At 44.9% G+C, this 20,518-nt stretch overlaps 1 protein-coding gene across 5 annotated transcripts in view; it reads right to left on the bottom strand.

Annotated features, from left to right (window-relative positions):
• Positions 1-20,518, bottom strand: part of CALN1 (calneuron 1) — a 494,531-nt gene that overhangs the window by 93,577 nt on the left and 380,436 nt on the right. For all 5 annotated transcript variants that reach the window (XM_037814338.1, XM_037814340.1, XM_037814339.1 and 2 more), the window contains exon 5: positions 7,981-8,137. In XM_037814338.1, the coding sequence (XP_037670266.1) occupies positions 7,981-8,137 (157 nt within the window). The remainder of the gene's footprint in view (positions 1-7,980; positions 8,138-20,518) is intronic.

Here is a 20,518-nt window from a genome sequence, read left to right as displayed (position 1 = left end):
ATGTAAAAAAATGTAATCGTACAATATGTGGCCTCTCGTGTCTGGCTTCTTTTCACTTAGCATAATGATTTCAAGGTTCAGCCATGCTGTAGCATGAATCAGTGCTTCATTCCTCTTTACAGCCAAATACTCTTCCATTATGTGGACAGAACACATCTTCTTTATCCGTCCATCCATTGATGGGCTTCTGGATTGTTCCACTTTGGGGCCATTATGAACCCTGCTGCTGTGAGCACTTGTGCACACGTTTTTGTGTGAACATATGTTTTCCTTTCTCTTGGGTATCTGCCTGGGAGTGGAACTGCCAGGTCACATGGTAACACTATGTTTAACTTTTTGAGGAATGTGCTGCTTTTTGGATCTTATCGAACATTGAAAATGGCTAGACTGTGTCATGCTCTTGCTGATCTTTTTTATTTCCCCAGTAGGTCTTGAGATTTCTTGCCAGCACAGAACTTGCCACCCAGTAGGAGCCCACCAAGTGTCTGGAGATAAAATGTGGGGTGGGGGAGGTTGACTCAGGATGGCACAGAAGTGGGGCTTCCTGTTTTCTTGAAAGCTTGTTAGCAAGCCCCGTGCACTGATAGACTTGTGCCTGCCTTAGCGGGACTTGGGTTTGTAAGTTCTAGTGACAGACCGTTTCTCTCCCCTTCTTATTTCAGCTGTGATTCATGCAGCAGCACTTGGCAAATGATAGGCAGCAGCTCCTGGGTTTTTTCCTGGATTCAGAGTTTACTCTGACTTTGCTCTGACCAGCTGGATAACCCTGGACAGAATGGGTTCATGATCCCTCTGGCTTCAATTTTGATGTTTGGCAACTTGTGAGACACAGTTCCCAAAGGAAACTAACTAGAATTCTCACAACTTTGATTCATGGGCCCCAATCCCAGATGTACATAATGGAAATTTCTGGCAGGGGGTTGGGGCACAGAAATGTGATAAAATGAAACAATGCAAAACTCAGCTCAGGTGATTCTTATATAAACCATGTCTGCCATGTTTGGGAGCTACTGCTCTGCGTTTCTTCCAAGTCTAAGATTTTATGAGTCTGTGAAATTGGATATTTCTATAGCTTAAAATGGAACTAATTACAAGCTTCTGAAAGAAGCTTTTCTATACATTGATGATATCAGAAAACTTGGGCACCCAAGAAGGATCTGAGGGTAGAGATGGAGGCTGTGGCCGCAAAGGAGTGACAGAACAGGAGTGAAGTTTGCATGCTTTCTGACACTTTTGGCAAGAGGAAGAGGGTGTACCTCTGTGTGTGGGTGTGGGGGCTGGTCCCTTCGCTACAAAATCTCATGTTCATCATCTTGGGTTTGCTAGATGTTGGACAAATGTGTGTTATTTGAGGGTCCTACCATGGGCCCTTGGCAACTGGCCAGGCATTTTTTTGGCCATTCTAGCAGCCTTCTCCTTCTTCTGGTAACTACAGTCATTTCTTTGGGGGATCTTCACCTTCTCATCCAGTGTAATTCTCAATTCAGGGCTTCACCTCTCCCACCAGACTGGCCCAGGGGTGGGCACATGAGCTAAGCAGGTTGATCTGAGACCTTTCTTGGGATGGAGATGGGCCCTGAGAAAGAAAATCAGTCTCCTGAGATGCCAGCACCACATGACACCCCAGGGAAAGAGAAAGCCTGTTCAGGAATGAAGCCAACAGGAGGAAAGAGAGGAAAGAAGAGGGGAGAGAGGGCAGTGGGGGAGAGAGAGGGGGAGAAGGAGGGAGAGAGGAGAAGGGAAAGAGAGAGAGAGGGAGAGAGAGAGGAAAAGGGAGAGAAAGAGAGTGGTAGAGAGGGAAGGAGAGAGAGACACAGATATCTATATCTGTATCTATCTATATATATATATGGAGAGAGAGAGAGAGAGAGAGAGAATGAGAGGAGAGAGGGAAGGGGGAGGGAAAGAGGGAAAGAGAGAGGAGATATGTTGCTTTAGCTCTGTAAGTCCAGGTTGCCCAAAGCTCATCCTTTTCAATCCCCTTATTATTTAATCTTTCTAGTTTAAAGAGCTCTGGATTGGATTTCTGTTACTTGTAACCCATAGAGTCTTGACCAAGACCCTTGGTAACTCCAGTGTTGTCAGTGACTTGATATTAGGAATGAATGTGTCATGAGGAAGGCCCAAATGCTGTCAATCTGGTCCCTGCCCCATTCTTCAAAAATGAGACGTTCTGTGGAGGTGTTGGGCTTCCTCACCTGGATGGTTGCTGATGTTCTCACAAGCATTGAGGACTGGCGGTTTGGTGTGCTGAGCCCTCTATTTCAGAACTTGCTTGTTGTAGAAGCTTGTTGCTGCAAAGGAGAGGCTAAACCTGCTTGTAATTGTGCCTAAGAGTCTCCTCCTAAATGCCTCTTTGTTGCTCAGATGTGGCCCTCTCTCTCTCTAGCTAAGCCAACTCAGCAGGTGAACTCATTGCCCTCCCGCCTACGTGGGACCTGACTCCCCGGGGTGTAAATCTCCCTGGCAATGCAGGATATGACTCCCGGGGATGAATCTGGACCTGACATCATGGGATTGAGAATGGCTTGACCAAAAGGGGGATGAGAAATGAAACAAAATAAAGTTTCAGTGGCTGAGAGATTCCAAATGGAGTTGAGAGGTCACTCTGGTGGCCACTCTTATGCACTATATAGATAACCCTTTCTGGGTTTTAATGTATTGGAATAGCTAGAAATAAATACCTGAAACTATCAAACTGCCACCCAGGAGCCTTGACTCTTGAAGACAATTGTATAACAATGTAGCTTACAAGGGGTGACAGTGTGATCGTGAAAACCCTGTGGATCGCACTCCCTTTATCTAGTGTATGGATGGTTGAGTAGAAAAATGGGGACAAAAACTAAATGAAAAATAGGGTGTGTATGGGGGGGATGATTTGGGTGTTCTTTTTTACTTTTATTTTTTATTCTTATTATTCATTTTTCTGGCACAAGGAAAATGTTCAAAAAATAGATTGGGGTGATGAATGCACAACTATATGATGGTACTGTGTACAACTGTGCACTTTGGATGATTGTATGGTATATGAATATATCTCAATAAAATTGAATAAAAAAAATAAAAAGAAAATGAGACATTCCAACCATACATACTCAGCCATGTCTCCAGGAAATAAATAACAAGAATAGAACTGGGGTAAGGGACTGGCTAATTTTGTTTTGCTTTCTGTAGGTTTTCTTGTTTTGCATTCCCACTGGTATGTTAGGCATTTCAGGATTCCTGTTTTCCTGATGAAGAAAATGAAGCTCTTAATATTTATTTAGGTGAGTTATTCAAGTGAGCTGATACATGGTGAGGCGGGATTGTAAACCAGGCCTGTCCTAACCCAGAGCAGCTCTTAACTGTTACCCATACTTATCAAAAACAACTCTCCAAGTCTCTATCTTATGTCTCAGAAGCTCCCCACTCCTTACTATGGCACCAGAAAACTTTCCTATACGTTTCCTGTGAAGGCCCCAAAGAGAAGAAAAATTCTCTTTTGTCCAAAGCCTCAAATCTCTTTGAAAACTGTTCTCCTCTCTCACCACCTGCCACCAACCTCAGTTCTATGTTAACCTCGTGCATCTACCCAAGGAGGGCAGGTTTATTTCAGGAAAGTCACAAAGCCCCAGGTGAGCTGGGAGCAGATGGTGCAGATGACATACACTGCCCTTTTCGTTTGGATGGGCATGAAATACCCAACGGGCATGTCTGGGTGGCGGGCGCATCTCACCCTCCAGGTGAGCGTTTGACAGCCTGACAGGGACGTTGTGACTTCAGCGGGGATGGAGACCTTGGATTTGGCCACAAAATTCTTTCTGACCTTGCATGAACCCAGGAATTTTTGAATATAGAGATGACCATCCTTGTCCAATCTTTGCATTGGACAGATGAGGGAACTGAGGCCCAGAGAGATGAAATAACATTCCCAAGGTCAGCACCTCCACTTGGCGCAGAGATGGGAACAGAACCCACATGTCTTTCAGGGCTACCTGGCCTACGTCGTGCACCCTCGTACCTCCCCTCCCCACCCTTCGCTTGGCATTCATTTCTCTCATCCATCACACCAAAGTACTGAATGGCACCGAAAGGCTCTGCTGTGTCTTTCACAGAAACTATTTATTCCCCACTTGATGATTTCACTTTACTTCCCTCTCCTGTGCTTGTTGTCAGAATGTCTAGAAAAATCTGACAGCTGGTATTCCATTTACGGACAACATTTGGGGGATGTGTCTTGAAAGGGCTCACGTGCAGATCTTGCTTCACTTCTACTCAACTTTCAAATATAATATGATTTCACTGGTGATGAGATGGAAAATGAGGAAGGATGACGAGCTGCCGTCCGGTAAGGGCCCTTACGATGTGCCTCAGCCCAGGTAAATGGCTCAGGGCAGAGCAGGGCTTTGTCGGGGCACCTGGGTTCAAATTCTTACTCTCTAGTTGACCTTGGACAAATTACTTCCCCTTGCTGGGACTCAGTTTTCTCACCTGTAACTGGGGGGTGGGGCAGGGGTGGGGTGTGTGTGACAAAAGTCATCTCTCAGGCCTGTGCCAAAGAGTCAAAATGACGTGTTAGCAAATGAAAACAAAACAAAACAAAACAAAACAAAAAACACACATTACACAGTAACCAGCTTCAGTGGATTTGATGGACAGTTTTCTTTTGTCCCTTTCCTCCTGGATTGAATCAGCATGGGTTAAGCTATAAAAATATTAGAAGCAAGCACTGTCAAACTTAATATATAGTATAATTTATCATAAGAATTCTTAATGAGGATCAGGGGACAGGCAGATAGATGATTTAACCACAAGACTATTCAATTCCATATATGTCAGCAACTGGAACCAAATAATAAAAGTACAAATTTGTCTCTCAGTGTCACTGAGCTTGCAGTCTCCACAATAAAATGTCTTATGATGAAAAGTGGAAAAACTGAGGAAAAAAATCTTGAAACCCTCTTGTTAAGTCTGGATGGTGACCGGGGGACTGTGGGTAATGTAGAACCAGTTATGGTAGATTCTGCCCTGTTTATTTCTCCCAATAATCAGGACACAAATACTGATAACTGGCACCTGGGCCCATCGAGCTCCTGCAGAACCTGCCTCTGAATTTTTAAAATTTTTTCTTCTTCATCAATTCCTTCCTCTCAAACCAAAAAGGACAGGATTTCCCACCCCCCATGGATCACCCAGATGAAGTTAGAGAACCAGAGTTATGGGTGAGTTGATCAGCCTGGTGACATATTTGCTGGAGCAAAGCTCACGTAGAGGCAAGAGGGAAGAGCTCCCCGGGTGGAGAGAAGCAAGGGCATGGAAGGCTTGATTGGGGTGCTATGACCCACGGGAAAATGCCTCCTTTCTTTGCTCTTCTCCCTTCCCTCTTTGGAGTTATGAGAAAGACCTGATATGAAAAGAAAGGTGTTCCATGGCTTGAAAAAGATCAAGAAAACCACCTTGGTCTTTCAAAATTAAACGCTGGGATTTCCCAAGATTTGGAGAAGCTGATAGGGTGGGTGAGGTTGTTCTAAGATGTGGTGGGAACGTGGCCGAAATGGCAAGACAAGGCCTGTAGCCAGGCTAGGGGTGGGTGGAGAGAGGAAGGAGGTGACAGTCTGGGAGCACAGGGACAGCCCAAAGGGCTCATGGCTGAGAGGAGGCTGAGGGGTTTAGGAGACAGAGGAGTGCAACGGTGCAATCAGACTGTGAAAAAAAGGGAGAGGTTCAAAATGCTCAACCAGTCCCTGTTTGTGGGGAGCCACAGGGGAGCCACAGGCCTCAGGTGACCACAGGCCTCGCAAGGAGGACAAGATCAGCCACAGGGTCTCGCTGGGACTCTTTCAGGGCCTGCGTATTAATCTCTTTCTAGAAACCTCTGCCCAAAATACAACCGGGGATGTCCTTTCTGGAACCATGGAGCAGACAGTGGGCATTGAATACGTTAGTAATGCACCAGCGACTTCGATCCCAGCCAAGACTGGAAAAAGCTTAAACCTAAACACAAAGCAGTGGGCTTGTGTTTGGGGCCAAACTGTGCTGGCATGATATTTAAAAAAAATTTCTCTGATGTGAAAATATGCAAAAGGGTTATGCATTCAAAGTCATGGAGGTCATACAAGCAAGCAATGTGCTGATTATCAAATACTGTTTCTTTCATGAAATAAGATGAATTTTAAAGCCTTTAGCACAGTGCCTGGCACTTGTTAATTACCTCCCTGTCCAAATGGTAGCTATGGCCAATGTTATATCTACTAATCACTAAAGCTGATTCTGGTGAGATGTCTATTTGGAAACTCCTTTGGAAGTTACTCATTTTATTCATATATGAGCTTTTGAGTAATAAAAAGGTATTTCTTAGAGTTCAGCTGGCTTCCCAGTGCAGTCTGACCTTCTTCCAAATTACTAAGACTTCTGGCATTTCTCTGAATAAAACACTGATTCACAAAGGTTCTTGTGGAAAATGAGATCCCAGAAATACATTGAGTCTCCCATCCATCTCAAGAGTGTTGGCTGCCATGGGGGGCTAAAGGCCCAAGGCTTTCATTGTTTGGGCACTTGGTCTGGCAGCTAAGAATGAGACAGAACGGGGCAGCCAATCCCTGCCTGCCTCATCCCTGGTCACACCCCAGCCCTCCTGCATGTCCTGCTGGAAAATGACATTGGCTGCAACGAACCTGCCCTGGCATGCTCTGTGTGGCCCTAACTCCAAATCAGGTGACTGATGGAATGGCTCGGCTGTCACAAACAAGGAGAAGGCAGCATCTGGGCCACAACCGTGTTTTGCTTGATGAACACAGCTTAGTTGAAAATGTTAAATTTGAATGTCTTTCTTAAATCTAGGCTGTCATTAGAAGGAATGTGTTTTGAAACTCGCCAGTTTACCCCAGTCTCCACTGCTCCCTCTCTACATAAGCCATCTCCTGTTTCCTCTTGCCATGATTTTATTCCTTGCATGGTGACGTGGTCCAAACAGGGCAGGGCTGATGAGAGAGCCCAGATATGAATTAACGGTTGTGGTCATATGGCTAGCACGATACCCAGTAGCCCGGCTGCCAGTCCTAATGCCGCAGCTCCAAGATCAGGCAAACAAGGTCCTTCTGGGATTGATGTGATAGCTTACTAACTGTGTATATCGATTTGCCTACATGTCCAAAAGAAAAAATAGTTTGGCTTCTTTAAGAAATCTTAGCTGTGAACAGATTAAAAATTGCTGGTAGCCTGATACGATGGTTTAATATAATTTTAAAAATAATTTTCTGTACATTAGTACTGTTAGAGCAGCTCAGATTTTCAAAATTTGAAGGAGGGATGAAATTATTCAGCTTTCCAGGAACTCTCTACTGATTAGGGGAAAAGATGGACCTTTTTTAAAAAATTTTAATTTTCTTTCACGAACCCAAGAAAAATGGCCTCTCCTGGGTCTCTTTTCATCCCAAGAGAACCTTATTTCTTCTGTAACTACTTGGTTAGGTTCATGAAGGCCTGTGTTCCTACGTGCTTTGAGCCAGTGCCTTCAGGGAACCTTGAGGTTATCCAGTTCCCAAGAATCCCATGAAGTGAGATAATTATCCTGGTGTTTATAGATGAGGAAACAGACTCAGAGATGGTTCACCCCTCACCCAAGGTTGCACAGCAGCCAGTGCACTGGAGCCGAGTTTGCTGACAGCCTGCACAGACGCTTTCCACAACCCCAGGCAACCCCCACAAATTAAAGACAACATCACAAAGCCACACATCCAATGCCGACTTTAGAAACTCATCGGAGGAACAACAGAGGCTACGGAGAACCTGCAAAAAATGCAGAGTTTGGAAGAGAAAGAAACAGAAAAACAAAAAACCATTGCCTGTTTGCTGCAAATGCTCTTCCAACCTCAGTCCTGGGCTTTTGGCATCAGTACAAGGCCACTGCAGCCCAGGAGGCTGGAAACACATTTTTCATACAGAGTGTGGAGGCACTGGCCTCTTCAAGATGAGAAAGAAAGAAAAGCAGTGCTACTCTACCTCCTTCAAACTCTGTTTGACAGTTCCCCGAGGTCTCGTTCAGGCTCTCCTCCTCATTGATGATGATGTTCTCGATATCCTTCATCGTTAAGTGGTCTCGGAAGGCGTGATAGAGGATGTGCTTCAGTTCTTCCAGAGTTATCCTTTGCATGTCGAACTGTGGAGATAAGGAGGAGTGAGCGTGCGCGGTAAAGAGCTCAGCTTGGGGCAATGACTGGCAGGCCCTAGAGTGCCTTAATGCAAACTTGCCTTAGCTTTTCAGGATATTAGATGAGCAGTTTTCCATCGTGTTGAGCTCTGAGCATACTTGTGAACTTGCAGGGACTTAGAGGAAATACAGTGAGTGGAACAAATCCCCCTCAATTTAGACTCTTCAAGAAAAGATGCCACCTGCTAGCTTGATTTCCTACTCATCCAGCCATCTGCTGTCAACCCTGCACATCCCGTGTACTTTGGAGTTGTGTCACACTTTATACAATGCATATGTTTCTAAACTTTTTATAAATCTACCAAGGAGCCAACAATTCCCGTCTTGCTTTAAGTCTGTATACTGTTCTAACGAGATAAGGCGCAAGTTCAAAGCTATTTTGGGGAGAAAGAGCAGCTGTAGGATGTAGAAGCCCCAACCCTGCCCCTCTGGGTGAGGTCCTTCCCCCTCCATGTATATTAGTTTGGTCATGTGGCCGGACTAATATAATGAAATGTGAGAAGAAATCACATATGCCAATTTCAAATGAAAGCTTCAAGAGCCACCGTGGTTCTATCATTTGTTCTTTTCCCTTGGCCATGAGCAGGGCATGTCCCACGCAGGGGCTGTTCCTTCTGCCTTGATCCCAGAAGGAAAGACAAGGTGGAGAAGACTTTATCCATATAGGACAAGTGATGTGAGTGAGAAATAGCCTTCGTTGTTGGTAGCACAGAGATTTGGGGATGTGTGCTATTACGGCATCACTTGCCCTAAGCCAACATACAGAAATTAGCACCTGGAAGGCGAGGCTACCATAACAAAAGTTCTAAAAAAATGATGTATTAGTTCTAGGCCTGGCAGGGGGAAATGAGAAAACTGTTATTGAAGGCTGGAAAAATAGCAATGCATGTTATACAACAGCAAAAACATTTGGTAGAACTGTTGTCTGCCATTACTATGGAGGACAGGTACATCTTGAATGAGCTTGTGTCTTTAGGTAAAAAGTTTTGGAGACACCATGCTATGGGCTACAACTTGTTGTATCTGACAGGGTACAACAAGAAAAGGATGAGCTCCAGAAAGTATTAGTTGGTTTGCAAGCTGAGAATAAAGACAATCTAGACATTCCAGGTGTCACAGGGTTGAAAGTTACAACTGTTTCTCATCTCCAACTAGTAAAAGATCAAATTGAAAAATGCTTTAAATAACACTACAGGCCTATTAAAATGAATCAAAATATCCCTTGCTATATATTAAGTGGCCTTCTCTGGAAGTCTATTATTAAGGAGAGGCATATCTCAAAAACAATTGTAGGTTTTGCTATTAGCATAAACAGACTAGAATCAAATAGTTAAAATTATGACTAAGTTTTTGAGAGAGCTGTATTGACCAAGAGCCAACAGCCTTGGATTAAAAGAGATGCTATGTTTGTTCAAAATTTAAAATGATCTTTGGGTTCCCAACCTTTGATGGGCAGAAGCAAACCTCATAAGCTACACAGGTCCCAAGAAGGGTGTATTATCCAATGCCCTCATCGGACAAGTCCAAGGAGAATAAAGGAGCTCCCAGGAGATGAAACAGAATCATGAAGAATAATGCAATCTAGAGCAATTGCCAGGGAGTGAATGAGGATCTAATCAAGGAATATTCTTCACCCCAACATCTGTCCAACACAACAAGATTTCAAAATTGCTATGAGCCCTTGACTGTTATGTGTCTCCCAGATTTTGCTTTCTGGGTGGGAATGGTTTGGGTGTTGCCCTAACCCTCTTCCACCACTATATGTTCAGTATGTGTGTTTGGGGTGTGGAGGGGGGGCATTTGCCTTTATAGTTTGTATGTCTCCAGGTCAAGAGAAGCCACACCCAAAATTTATGCATATTGTGAGATTCTGGATCTTGAGCCTGATGTTGTAATTGGATGGGATGTTTGGGGAGTCCCCTAGGTAGGGGATGAATATATTTTGGGGCTTAAGGGAGGAAAGAGAATATTTATGGACAAAAGCATGGGCTGCAGATGGTAGTATTATTTCCAATTATTTGTTTCTCTTTCCTGTGAAAGAATGCATGCCATTGAAATTAGAATTTGCCCAAAGAAATGAGAGTGAAAGTGATGTATGTTGAGTCCAGTGAGAAGCTTTGAAAGCTGTTGTGTATTTTGCCATTTCTCTTTTTCTTCTGTCACAGAAACACTAACACCATGTAAGGGCTGCTTCTCTGTGTGGGATCCTGGAATGAATGCAAGGGCAGATCCACAGGCAGTCTACAAAGGACACGCATTTGGAGTGAGAATCTTGCTGTTAGTCACTAAGATTTTGGGGTTTCTGCAGTATAGCTAAGCCAAGGATGAATACAGAAATCAGTGTTATAGGACCATTTTCTTTGTAAAGCAATTCCTACCTTGCTTTAAGTATGCCCCTTATTAACAAATGAAACTGGGTTACAGAAACTTGCTAGAACATCTAAATGACTCAAGTTCAAAGCCATTTTTATGAGTAAGAGCAACTGAAGAGGAGGTGGAAAGTGGATTTGTTTTTCTGCATTACATTTTATTGACAAGGAAAAGTGAATTTTGAGATACTGGCAGGGCTGAGCCATGGTATAATCTCCCTTTGGATTTCATGAGGGTTTGGAATTCATAGGGGTTTAGATTTCAGTGGCTGTTAGCTTGGGTGCAGGGAGGTGGCTGGCAAAATGCATGGTGAAGGTAATGGACCTAATAGATGAGAAAACTGGGACCCCCTGCCATGGGCAGAGATGAAGAGTGAAAAGATCAAAGAGACTCACTGGCAAAATGAGTAACCATTTCTTAGAAGGCCAATTGAAGGGATGGAGTGCCTGGAAAAATCCAGACCAGTTGAGAGGTTGCTTTTGTTTAGCAGTGAGGCAAAAAGAACTGGCTTGTGGCTGTGAGAAGGAAAGGAAGGATGTAGATTTGAGAAATCCACAGTTTTCCTTTTATTTTGTTATCTGGGCCATGTTTAAATATTAAAATACTAATATTTAAACACAATCAGTTGAGTAACATTCCCTATGTTTTCTCTATTATCAGAATAGATCTGTCTCTTGAAAGTTTGAAAGAAACCACCACAAAACAATATGGATACAATGTCAACAAAGTATTCCTTCTATTAATTATCAGTTCATTTAGCTTTTTCATTTTTCTTGAGTCAGTTTTGGAATTTCATATTTTTCCAGAAAACCAACTACAAGATTTTCATTATTATTAGCATGTAACTTTTATGCATAGTAGTTGTACAGTTTTACATTACTCTTAATATTTGTTATATCCCATTTCTCATTTATAATTTTAGCTCTGTTTTTTTTCCCCTAGGTTTGATTTTGTCATTTTACTCTGTTTTAGCAGATCACGGTAGAGAATGCAAACCGTACAGCTTCTAATTTTTAATAAGCAAAGGATTTTCCATTATGGTGTAATCACTGTAAGGTCAGTTACACAAACATTTATCTTTTTAACTGCATTGCATAACATTATAATTGTAATCTGTATCTTCTATTACCTGACTTTTTTTTGGACTGCTTGACTTGTCAACAACCATGAGTAACATTTTTAAGTCCCTGCAGAGAATTGTATCTCCATAAATTGTTCTTCTAGTCCTAATATTTTTTAATGAGGCATTTATTTTTTGCAAAAAATACTTATATACTAATTTGGCAAATAGTTGTTGAGGAAGGCTGCGTGCCAAACACTGTGATGGAGACATACATCCTGCCCTCAGAGGACAAGCAAACGAGCAGTTTTAATTTGGCGTGATGTGTGCTGTGACAAGGAAGGCACAGGATGCCCGGCCAACACTGGGAAGAGGGGCTGGGTCATGCAAGGCTTTCTGGAGCACAGCGTGCAATCTAAGACCTAAAGGCCAAAGAGGCAGAGTTTGCCAGGTGAGCAGGGGGTGGGTTTCATGGTTGGAGGGCAACAAGGAGGGAGAAGAACATGTAAGCCAGAGGGGACAGTCATCCAGTCATCCCAAAGCCTAGAGTTATGAAAGCTTCACATGTGCCTTGAAATGCCAGTATGCTGAGTTCTTCTGAATACTGCGGGTAGGAGATGATGTGAGAGCTGTGGGTGGGGAGCTCATCGATAAAGGCCTTGTATGCCATGGTGAGGAGCTTGGGTGTATATTTTGGGTATAATGGGGTACCTCTAAAGGATTTTCATCAGAGAAATTACTCTGTCCAGTTTGAGACTGAGAAAAATTACCTTTGCTGGTACAAGGGGCAGGGCCATCAGAGGGGAGGCTAGGGCAATATACAGGTCTAGAGACTGCCCATGGTGGGCTGTGGGGACAGAGAGAATTCAAGAGCCATGTAGGAGACAGGTTGACAAGACCAGATGGTTCATTGAATGTGGAGTGTGAAGGAGAGTGAGCCACTGGGAGGACATCTGGGCTTTACCTGGGGTGAATGGGAAGGGGGGAGGAGCACGGGTAGAGAGAAGGATGACATGTGCATTTGAGGTTCCTGAGGGACAGCCCCAAAGAGCCATGCAGTAGGCAGTAGGATGGACGGCTAGGGGCTAGCGACTCCGATCTGGAAGTCATTTGCGTATAGATGATAATAGAAGTCACCAGAAATGATGATGCCCCCGGGAAGTGTGGGCAGCGTGTAAAAGCCCCAAGCAAGGCATGCGGAGGCCATCAAGATGAGAGAGTAAGCAGCTTGCTTTACAGAAAGGGCAGGGTGTGCCTTTTAGCAAAATTTACCATCATTCCTTCAGAAATATTTAAGTGCCTTGTTGATGCTTTGGGAAAAAAATCGAATTTTTTATCAGCATGACTATGCTTGTTTCTTCCTGTGTGGGTTTATTGGCTAAATGTTTGTCTCTCCTTTGGTTTTTAAACTTTCTGTGTGGTTTTTCAAATTGTGTCCCTTGCAAGGAGAATAGAGTTTAGGACAAAAATCTAATTTGAGTCTTTGCCTTTCAATGATGGCCTCTAATTCCATTTTCATATATTATTATAAACTTGTTTGGCTGCAATTTTATTTCATCTTATGTCTTCTGGGTTCCTTATGCTTCCCTTTGTCATTTGTCTTTTGTAAAAAGAACAGTCATACATCCTAGTTTTCATTATACTAGTTATCTTTCCATTTATCAAATGTATTTCTTAAACCACCATTTCAAAAATGATCAAATCAAAAAGCTAAATTGCATCTTCTCATCCTTCCTTGTATGTGATGAGAAAATGTATACACCTTTACTTTCCCTACCTCTTGCTCAAAACTTTTCAGTCTTTGTACATTTGATTTGAGATCTATTATGACACATCTTCTACTATTTGCATCTTCTTCTAGAACAGTTCTTGGCTCCTGCATTTAATTTTGTACCAGAATTTATAACAACTACTGCTACTTTTCGTTATAGTTAATTGATTTCAATACTCACTTCCATTTTTTTATTACTGTTTCAACACTGAGTGCCTGATTTTCATCCAAATATCTGCTAAAGAAGTTTTAAAAATAGTTTGATAATGAAGCATTTATGAGCATTTTCTGAATTCTTATAATCTGATAATGCATTTTTTTTTTGCCTTCTCATACGACAAACAATTTAGTTTGGTACCAACTTCTTGAATGGCACAAACTTCCCCCTCAAAGCCCAGCTGAGACTCTTCCAGTATCTTCTGTTGTTTAATGTGGTGGAGAAACAAAGAAGTTTTTTATTGTTGAAGATGACTTCTTTTTTTTCCTGGATACAAGTAGAAATATTTTGTTACCTTGAAATTAAAAAATAAAATGTTTTTCCATGCTATGTTAAGGTATACATTTTTACGTTAATCTTGGCTGGAGTTTCATGGGGGCTTTTTTTAAATGCCAATATTACTTTCTGCCTCGTGACTGTTTCTTGAAGACCATTTTGATTAGAGTTTTTCTTTCTCCTGTTCTATCTAGCTCCTCACTCAGGAACGCGATTTATTCTTAAAATAGATTTCTATTCTTTGTGTTCATCTCTCATCTAATAATTCTCATCTCTTTGTTTTGTATTTCACATTGCTAATTTCTTTTTGCCCTGCTCCTAACTATCTCTAGCGAAGATTTTAATTCTCTCTTTCAGTTTTGGTTCCCTGCATATACTTATTATTTTCATCCACTCCCTCTGTGCCCCAGACTGTTAAGGTTGCTGCTTTTATTTCATAGATCCAAAGTCTCTGTCATCTCTTTTGAAGATTAAAGCACTAAAGGACATCAGGAAGGCATCATCCACAAATTTCACCTGACTCAGTTTTCACAGGTAACTCCTCCTCCATGTTCCTTTTCCTTTGGCTGTGCTAAATTTTAATTAGTCCAATGTTACAGTTGATGCATTTCTGTTGACTTACATGTGAATGAGAAATGCATAACCCAAAGAGGGAATTTGCCCAAAGGGAGGATGGGTGGAGCTTTCGTAGGTCCTTCATTGTCCAGCGGGTGGTGAGTAATTTTTGCACGCCCATTCGCTCAGTTTCCAGCATGTGCAAGCATCCTTCAGGCGCTGGTTTGTTATCACCTCCAGCTCAGGCAGCGCGGCTCTCTAAAGGCAGAGAGCCTGCTGCTCATTCTTGATCAGTCTAGCACCGTGGTTCTCCAAAGTGTGTCCCCAGACCCACAGCCTCAGCATTAGCCTGGAGCTTGTTAGAGATGCACATTCTTGGCTCTCCCCCAGACCTGCTGACTCAGAGACCGGGTAGGGACCAGCACCCTGTGCCTTAACCAGCCCTCCAGGGGATCCTGATGCTCATTCAAGTTTGAGAACCACCTGTCCATCCCAGCAGGAGGACCTTTCTCCCAGCACCTGCTGTCCCTTGTGGAGCTTTCCACCGTGGTGACTCAGCACCCCAGGCCTGCCGGCTCCACCCTCTGCCTCGTCATAGGTTGGGAGTTACAGTCTCTGAAACAGGTGCAGAAACAGAGGCATTGATGGGACATGGGGGTCAGGCGGGAAATGGGGGACAGGTGACACTTGTGGCAGAGAAGATTATTCTCTCAGGATCCCCTTTGTGTTTCTGTTCTGGCTAATTTCTGTGTCCAGGAAGTAGGTGAAACTAGTAGAGGTGAGTCAAAAGATTTTCCCTGCCTTTTTGGGGGGATGTTCCTCCTATTCTGACTCAGGGGAGGAGCATGTGCTTTTGATTGCAGATTCATGCCTCTCAGTCCACCTCCCTCCACCAGTTCAGGGGTGGCCTTTCTCGGGGGACCATCAGTGCCTGAGGCTTCCTATGCCCTTTACCAGAACTCTTTATTACAGCTCTTTCCATGGTGAGTTAGAAATAACTGTTTATGTGGTGGCTGTGCCAACAGAGGATGAACCCTTTGAGAGCATGTGTTGTGCCCATTGCAATGCTGGACAAATGTTTGTTGAGTGAATAAATGTGAATCCTCCATTTTTTCTCAAACAGTCCTTCCTTCCTGCTTTCTCTCCCCACTCAGAGTACCCTGCAAATCCATGAGAAGGCCAGGAAGAAAACCCATCTGTGCAGTGGGGACTTTCCACGTTCAGATTCCCTACCATTTAGGAGGGAGAGAGGAGAGTAATTGAATTTGTTTTCCTGCTGTGTTAGGAACCTCAGGGGTGCCTAAGTCTCCAGCCAAGCCCTGAATCCTTGATAAGATGAAATGCCCAGCTGCCGAAAAGATAGCACGCTGCTCTAAGCTGGTGCTTGGAGGGGCCTCTGTAGCCATTCTTGGTCCCTGGCTCCTGCGGAGACCTGTGCATTGGGGCCATATCCTCCCTGATCAGATTTTAGGTGAATCCAAACCCATTTGAGCCTTCGCAGAATTAATTAATACAATGACACAGTTCTTTCTTCTCTGGAGAGAAGGATGGATTGAATCAGTTCCGGAATACTGCATGCCTCTATTCTTTTCTTTGTCCATCAACAGAAGGCATTATCCTACCAAGGGAGAGAGCTGACCTGCAGATCACTGGGACAGAGCTTCCCAGCCAGGAAGAGGGATTGGTTCCAGGTGGGCCACGACAGTAACCCACTCGCCTGGGGCAGCTGCACACGATGCTCCATGGGGTGGAGCAATCTCTCACATTTATCTCCACGTGGCATAAATAGACAGTCATTTTCTAAGTCAGCCCTGAACCCCACCGAGATTAGGCCAAGCAAGGTCACTAGATTTGTATAATTTCCTGCCAGAGCCTTCTCCTTCATGTTTGCCCCACAAGGGCAATGCCCTCCCCCTCTCCCCATTGAAAAAGCGGACCCCCAAACGCTGTGTCCACCATCAGCCTTTGCTGAGTTTGCTGAGTGAATAAATGTGAATCCTCCATTTTTTCTCAAACAGTCCTTCCTACCCAATTTTTCTCCCCACTCAAACTCCCCCTCCAAATCCACGGGAAGTCCAGGAAGAAAGCTCATCTGTGCAGTGGGGACTTTCCACGTTCAGATTCCCTACCATTTAGGAGGGAGAGAGGAGAGTAATGCAGGAGACACCAGCACAACCAGGGAGACTTCCAGATGGACCCATTTGGACTCGGGTATGCCTTTCCTTCACTTGGTGTAGGGAGAGGTGAAGATGGAGAAAGAAGGAGTAGTATGTAATTGAGCTCTGAAAGGAATCAATTCCAGGCTAGGGTGGCGAATGGATCATAGCACGTGGCTCAGCCTCTGCAGACTCCCCCTGGAGGGTAATCATGACTCGGAAAAAGATGAAAACCCACAGTCGCACTAGCACCAAGATTGAGCATCTGTTGACTGCCACAGACTGGAAGAAATTTTCCACTAGCTGCAAGATCTATGGAGCGGACATGGGACTCAGAGCCTGTGCCTGGCACTGAAAAAAGCGTTGTTCTCTGAATGAGCAGAAACACCACTTAGAATGAAAGGAAGGAGGTGCTTTCACCCCCTGTCCCCCAATCCCAACCCAACACCCTGGATGAGCACCCCTCCTATTTTCTGCTCTGGCAGCAGCTCCAGATCCCACCCAACCCCCTCCCAGCCAGCAATCCTCCTTCTGCTCCTCTTCAAAGATGAGGAAAAGGATGGTGGGAGCAACTCGCAGAGGCCCATTTCTTCCCCATTACCCACCTTGCGCTTGATGTAGTGAGATGTGATGCTGCTGGCCCCTCCTTTGCTCTCATTCCCACAGTCCTCTCAAAGTGTGCATGGTCCCCCATGCCGAGCATGACTGTAATGCCTCAAGGTACCTGTTTTATATATAGAATGGCCTTGAACACAAGCCAACATCATCAATGAGTGTCCCAATGAGGAAACTGTCCTTCCGCAACTCTGGAGTTGATGTTGGCCACGATGGAAAGCCTGGAGATGGTGCAGCATCTCCAGTGGGTGCCATCTCTAAGGAGCAGAGTCCAGGGTCACTTTGACTATATGTGGTTTCTGCCTTGTCACATAACGTAGGCTCCATGAAAGCCGGGATTTCCCTATAGTATGGGGAAGAGAGGCTTGCATTTCAATTTGGCTATGCCTTTCTAGGGGAAGAGGTGTAAATCAAGAGAACTCATCTGGGAACTGTGCCCATGAATGGTCCTCCAGTTGCAGATCTGTGAAGGGACGTCCACGAGGACCTGCCTTTAGGGTGACCAGATGCCCTGTTTGCAACCAGTCTGGAAGCAGGTGGATGAAAGGAAAGCTTCCTTTTTGCCAGGTGCACTGGAAACATGGCTTCATTTAAGCCACAGAGTGGGTAGAGGCTCCTGTTAGCCCCATTTTACGGATGAAGACATTGGACCTCAGAGAGGTGAAGAGCGAGCGAGCAAATGAAACGTAAGGCTCCTGTTTGCAAAACAAGGATTTAGCATGGAATCATCTGTGCCCATGTAGCCTAGTTCCCTCTCCAGCTGGTGTCCCCATCGTGCTGCTTGAATCTGAAGCTTGGGTTTGGGGCATGCGCCTTGCTCTCCTCAGTGCTTCGTTGAAACTTGGACACATTCCTCAGTGACAGGAGAGAGCCAAGGGCCAACCTCAGACTCTGACTATGATATTTATTTTCTCTTCATGCCTTCCTTTCATTTATTCTGTAACTATATATTCAGTACCTCCTAAGTGCCAGGCATCAGAGATGCATGAGTGAATGAGATGGACAAAAGTTTCCTGCTTTCATGGAGCTTTCACTGCAGTAGGGGGAGACAGAAAATACAGAGAGAAATGAATAAAATAGTCTGCCAGTTTAAAACTGTTATGGACCCCAGAAAAGCCATGATTGTTTAATGCAGTCTTGTGGGGGTAGACTTATACGTCTTTTGATTAGGGTGGAACCTTTGGATTAGGTTGTTTCCATGGAGGTATGACCCACCCAACTATAGGTGAGACCTTTTGATTTGATTATTTTCATGGAGGTGTGACCCCACCCATCCAGTGATTAGTTCACTGGAGTCCTTTAAGAGAGCTCACAGAGAGAAGGAGCTCAGAGAAGCTGAGAGAGACATTTTGGAGAGAAGCTAAGATATGTAATCCAGAGTTTGCCCCCAGGAGAAGCTAAGAGCTGACACAGAGCCAGATGCCTGGAGATGCTGGGAGATGCAGACAGAAGGACGTTTGGAGATGCTAAGAGATGAAACCCAGAGTTTGCCCTGGAGAAGCTAAGAGACAACCCCCAAATGCTTAGAGAGAAACACCCTGGAATAACAAGCAAGGATGCACAGAGGCTGAGAGAGAGAAGCTAGGAGAGACAGAAGCCCAGAGACATTTTGGAGAAAGCCATTTTGAAACCAGAACCCAGGAGCAAAGGACCAGCAGACACCAGCCACGTGCCTTCCCAGCTAACAGAAGTGTTCTGGACACCACTGGCCTTTCTTCAGTGAAGGTATCCTCTTGTTGATGCCTTAGTTTGGACACTTAGGGTCTTAGAACTGTACATCTGTAACCTAATAAACCCCTTTTATAAAAGCCAATCCATTTCTGGTATTTTGCATAACAGCAGCATTAGCAAACCTGAACAAATCGTGTGTCAGATGCTGAGACGGGCTTAGGAGCAAAGAGAAGCAGGAAACTGGAAGCTACAGAGATCTTGGGGTGTGTGTGACGATTTTAAATAGGGACGTTAGGTTGGGTCTTGCTAAGAAGGTGACATTTGAGCAGAGACACACAGGAGGTAAGAGTGGATCCCTGCAGATATTTGGAGGATGAACATCCAGGTGGAGGGAATAGCCACAGATAATGGCAAAGGCCACTGGGCAGGAGTCTGCATCGTGTCCCATGTGCTTCAGGCTGGCTGGTGAGGCTAGAGCTCAGCATGTGAGGGGTGAGCTCAGAAGGAGGCAGAGGGCACGGTTTTCCACAATGAATGTGTATCACTGTAAGAATCAGGAAAAGTGTGACTGCTTTTTAAATGGAGATAATCACTGTGCAGAAGTGTGTTTCCTAGGGCAAAATGAAAGTCTGGCTTCTGAGTCCAGGTCAAAGGGGCACCCATCAGCAGCATGCTGCTCCCAGTTTCAACTGCCATTCAACCCAAATAATAATTCACTCGGGGCTCAGCTCTTACACCGGCCCGATCTGCACCACTGGAGTGGAGAACCTGTGAGCCCTCCAGAGAACAGAGTTCTTCCTGCACCCCCACCCCACCCCAAAGTGGGTTTTGGGGGTGGGATGAGTCATGGCCTCCCCCCCAGAGATTTCCACCCTAAACCCCAGAACCTGTGAATGTCACTTTATATAACTAAAGGGGCTTTGCAGATGTGACTGAGTTATGGATTTCAGGATGGGAGGGTCCTGCGTGTAATCACGTGTCCTTATAAGAGGGAGGCAGAGGGGGTTGGGGACAGAGGACGAGAAGGCCACGTGGTGATAGACGCAAAGGCTTGAGTAAGGCTCTTGTAGATGCAGGAAGGGGGCATGTGCCAAAGAGGCGGGCGGCTCAGCTGGACGCCGAGAAAGGCAAGGAGACAGATCCGCCCCTGAGAGTCCCCGGAGAGCCAGCCCTGCCGACACCCTGTCCCATGCCCGACACCCCTGTCCCATGCCCGTGAGGCTGGCTCGGGACGTCTCACCTCCAGAGCTGTAAGACAATACATTTGTGTTGGTTGACACCACTGAGTCTGCAGCAATAGGAAATGAACACATGTTGATTTGGGGGTTTCCTTTATAAAATCAAGTCACTTTTCTCAGAAGCTCACCAGGCTCTTGAGGAGCCTGTCTCACCTTCAGGATCTGGACGTGGGCTTTGCTGTGGTTGGCTGGGCATCTGGGGGACTGGATTGCCCAGTTGGGGGCAGAGGGTAAACTGTGAAGGCCTCCTAGATAGCTGACTGCTGGGAGATGCAGAGGGGGCTGGCGGGGAGCCTGCTATATCTCCAACACCTGGGGGATGTTCACAGCATCTGCAATGTCTGAAGGTGATGAAATGGGAAAACGGGAAAACAAGAAGCAAGCAGGAAGGGCACAGGAAT

This window comes from Choloepus didactylus, chromosome 21 (assembly GCF_015220235.1).
Source record: "Choloepus didactylus isolate mChoDid1 chromosome 21, mChoDid1.pri, whole genome shotgun sequence".
In the NCBI taxonomy this organism is placed as follows: Eukaryota; Metazoa; Chordata; class Mammalia; order Pilosa; family Megalonychidae; genus Choloepus; species Choloepus didactylus.
The sequence above is the reverse complement of the archived record's forward strand: the minus strand, read 5'-3'. Positions and strand labels throughout refer to the sequence as shown.